The following is a 2500-nucleotide window of genomic DNA, read 5'->3' as shown; positions in this document are numbered from 1 at the left end:
CCCAATGGAGCTCTGTGTTAATTGTTACATGTTAGTACGTGAATTGAATAAGTATTCAAGAATTAGCACTTTTTTAAAATTAAGTATTTTGAGTGAAATCATGACAATTTCATGCAATGTGTCGGTGTATCTTTCTAAATCAAATTACTTTCAAATCATCGTTAAACAGATGTCACAGATAAGAGATTTCACCCTACCAGGGTATCTACTAAAAATGGAGCCGCCATAGATCCAACTTTGGCTACCATCGTCGCCGTTCCCATTCCCCGCTGCCTCACTTCCGTTGGGAAAACTTCGCTTGCATACAAATAGATGATTTGATAAGCTGCCGTGATCGCCATTTTGCCCACCATCGTAAACACCATTCCGAGCCAACCTAAACCAGTATGAATTAAGGTATTTATATAACTTTTCCAATGTTTTTCTTTGGCCAGACGCCATATTCAAATTCGAAATACATTTTTCTGAAATCTAACGCTCTACCAAGACGTAACAAAAATCCTCCATCATACATAACCACATAAAACATAATCGAACCTTATCCAGAAAAATCCATCGAACCATAAAGTTAATCATCGAAATTAATCGAACCCTGAACCACACGACAGAAATGAATCGAACTAACCCAGAGTCGTCACTCCGAGAGCCAGCAACGCTCCGGCAGTCGCCAAGAAGCACAGGATACTCGACGGCTTCCTGCCCATCCTCTGCACCATAGGGATAGTAAGGGTGGAGCCGGGGAGTTCCATGACCCCGCTCAAGGTCATGTAGGCGAAGGGGTCGACGCCGAACTTGTCGCCACCGAGGGAGAGACCGTAGTAAACCGTTCCGAGAACCAGGTAGTCGAGATACAAGGCCAGGGTTATGGTGCGGATCCTTCTTGTTCTGAGGGAAGGGCGTGGGGTTGTAGCATGGAGATAGATAGCGCCATTGGGTATAGATATATATGCATAATAATGATGATGACGGTGACGATGTCGATGATGATGATGAGGAACAGAAGGATAATGATAATACTGATGGTGATACCAATAACAATGAAAGTACTACTACTACTAATACTTAGTTTACTACTACTACTACTACTACATAAAGTTAAAAAAATCAAACAACTATATTTCCGTAAAAAAAACAAAAAAACATTAACATCAAGAAAACCCAAATTAACATTCTGCTATATTTTTGCGGGGAAAAGGGCGTAACTAACCTGAACAACACAATATATAGCGTCATTGGGTATAGATATAGGCCTATATGCATAATGATGACGATGACGACGTCGATGATGATGATGAGGAAGAGGAGGATAATAATGATGATGATGATAACAATAACTGATGAAAATAGCAGTGATAATGTTGATAATGATACTGATAGTAATAATCATAATAGGAAAGGTTTTCAGGATAGGGAAAGATTAGTGACATGGACAACGAAATTTTGTTTTCTTTGGAAACAAATACTTATAGTAATGTTTTTAGAATAATAAAGTAGTAATGACATTATGGCATGAGGGATTACAATATTGGCAATGATTGTAATATTTATTGCGTTGTTTTTTGTATTAACTATTTATTTATGATGCAGCTGAGATTATCAATAACAACAACAATAATGATGGTCATAAAAATTTTAATAATGATAATAAGGATAGTGATAATAATGATTATAATGATCACGATAATGATGACGGTAATGATAATGATAATAATGACAATATCATTAAAAAAACAATAATGATGGCGATTGTGATAATAATTATGATAATAATTGCAATGATAATAGCAAAAATTAATTATTAGAATTTCTTCAACTCATATATGTATTCTGCAATGCCAAAAGAGGAGCAATTTTAAAATATCTTAACGTAGTTGACCCATTATTATTAATATTTATTTTATTTTATTAAATAGTGTTAAAAATAAAAATGCCTCTTACATAGTCTGATAAAAATACTACTACTACTACTACTAACTCTACTATTACTAACTCTACTACTACTACTATTACTACATAAATTTACAACATTTCAAACAACTATGCTTCCGAAAAAAATATTAACATCAAGAAAATCCAAAACATCATTCTCCTATATTTTCTTTGGGGGAAAAACGGCATATCTAACCTCAACAACACAACTGCTTCACTGACAAATCCTCTAAGACAAGAACACGGGCCTGATGAAAGGGCGTCACTCAATCTCCTTGTCTTTTGAGCCTGTGTAAAAAAAAAAAATGTCTTGAATAAGTAATTTAATAGATCTAATGAATTGTTAAAGTGACTGTTATGGAAAAAAATGCATGATGAAAATACACTGAGAATTGTGCGCGTTGTGTGCAGTCTCGGCCATATTTATAAAACCTGGCCCCGTTATAATGAGCAGAATTTAGATATTCGACTCTATAGGTCTAGTAGGAACGAATTTCAGATTCAGGAGATCAGAAGATAAGAGCGAAGGGGGCAAATCTAGAAAATTTATAGTTAGATTTATACACACGTA

At 35.2% G+C, this 2500-nt stretch overlaps 1 protein-coding gene across 2 annotated transcripts in view; it reads right to left on the bottom strand.

Moving 5' to 3' along the window:
* The window catches only part of LOC113820105 (organic cation transporter protein), an 11327-nt gene that overhangs the window by 654 nt on the left and 8173 nt on the right, over positions 1-2500 (bottom strand). For both annotated transcript variants that reach the window (XM_070137263.1, XM_070137264.1), the window contains exons 9-12: positions 2126-2217; positions 626-885; positions 198-376; positions 1-12 (exon numbers count right to left, since the gene is read on the bottom strand). The exon at positions 1-12 is cut by the window's left edge and continues 164 nt beyond it. In XM_070137263.1, coding sequence (XP_069993364.1) covers positions 1-12; positions 198-376; positions 626-885; positions 2126-2217 — 543 coding nt within the window. The remainder of the gene's footprint in view (positions 13-197; positions 377-625; positions 886-2125; positions 2218-2500) is intronic.

This window comes from Penaeus vannamei, chromosome 23 (assembly GCF_042767895.1).
Source record: "Penaeus vannamei isolate JL-2024 chromosome 23, ASM4276789v1, whole genome shotgun sequence".
Classification (NCBI taxonomy): Eukaryota; Metazoa; Arthropoda; class Malacostraca; order Decapoda; family Penaeidae; genus Penaeus; species Penaeus vannamei.
The sequence above is the reverse complement of the archived record's forward strand: the minus strand, read 5'-3'. Positions and strand labels throughout refer to the sequence as shown.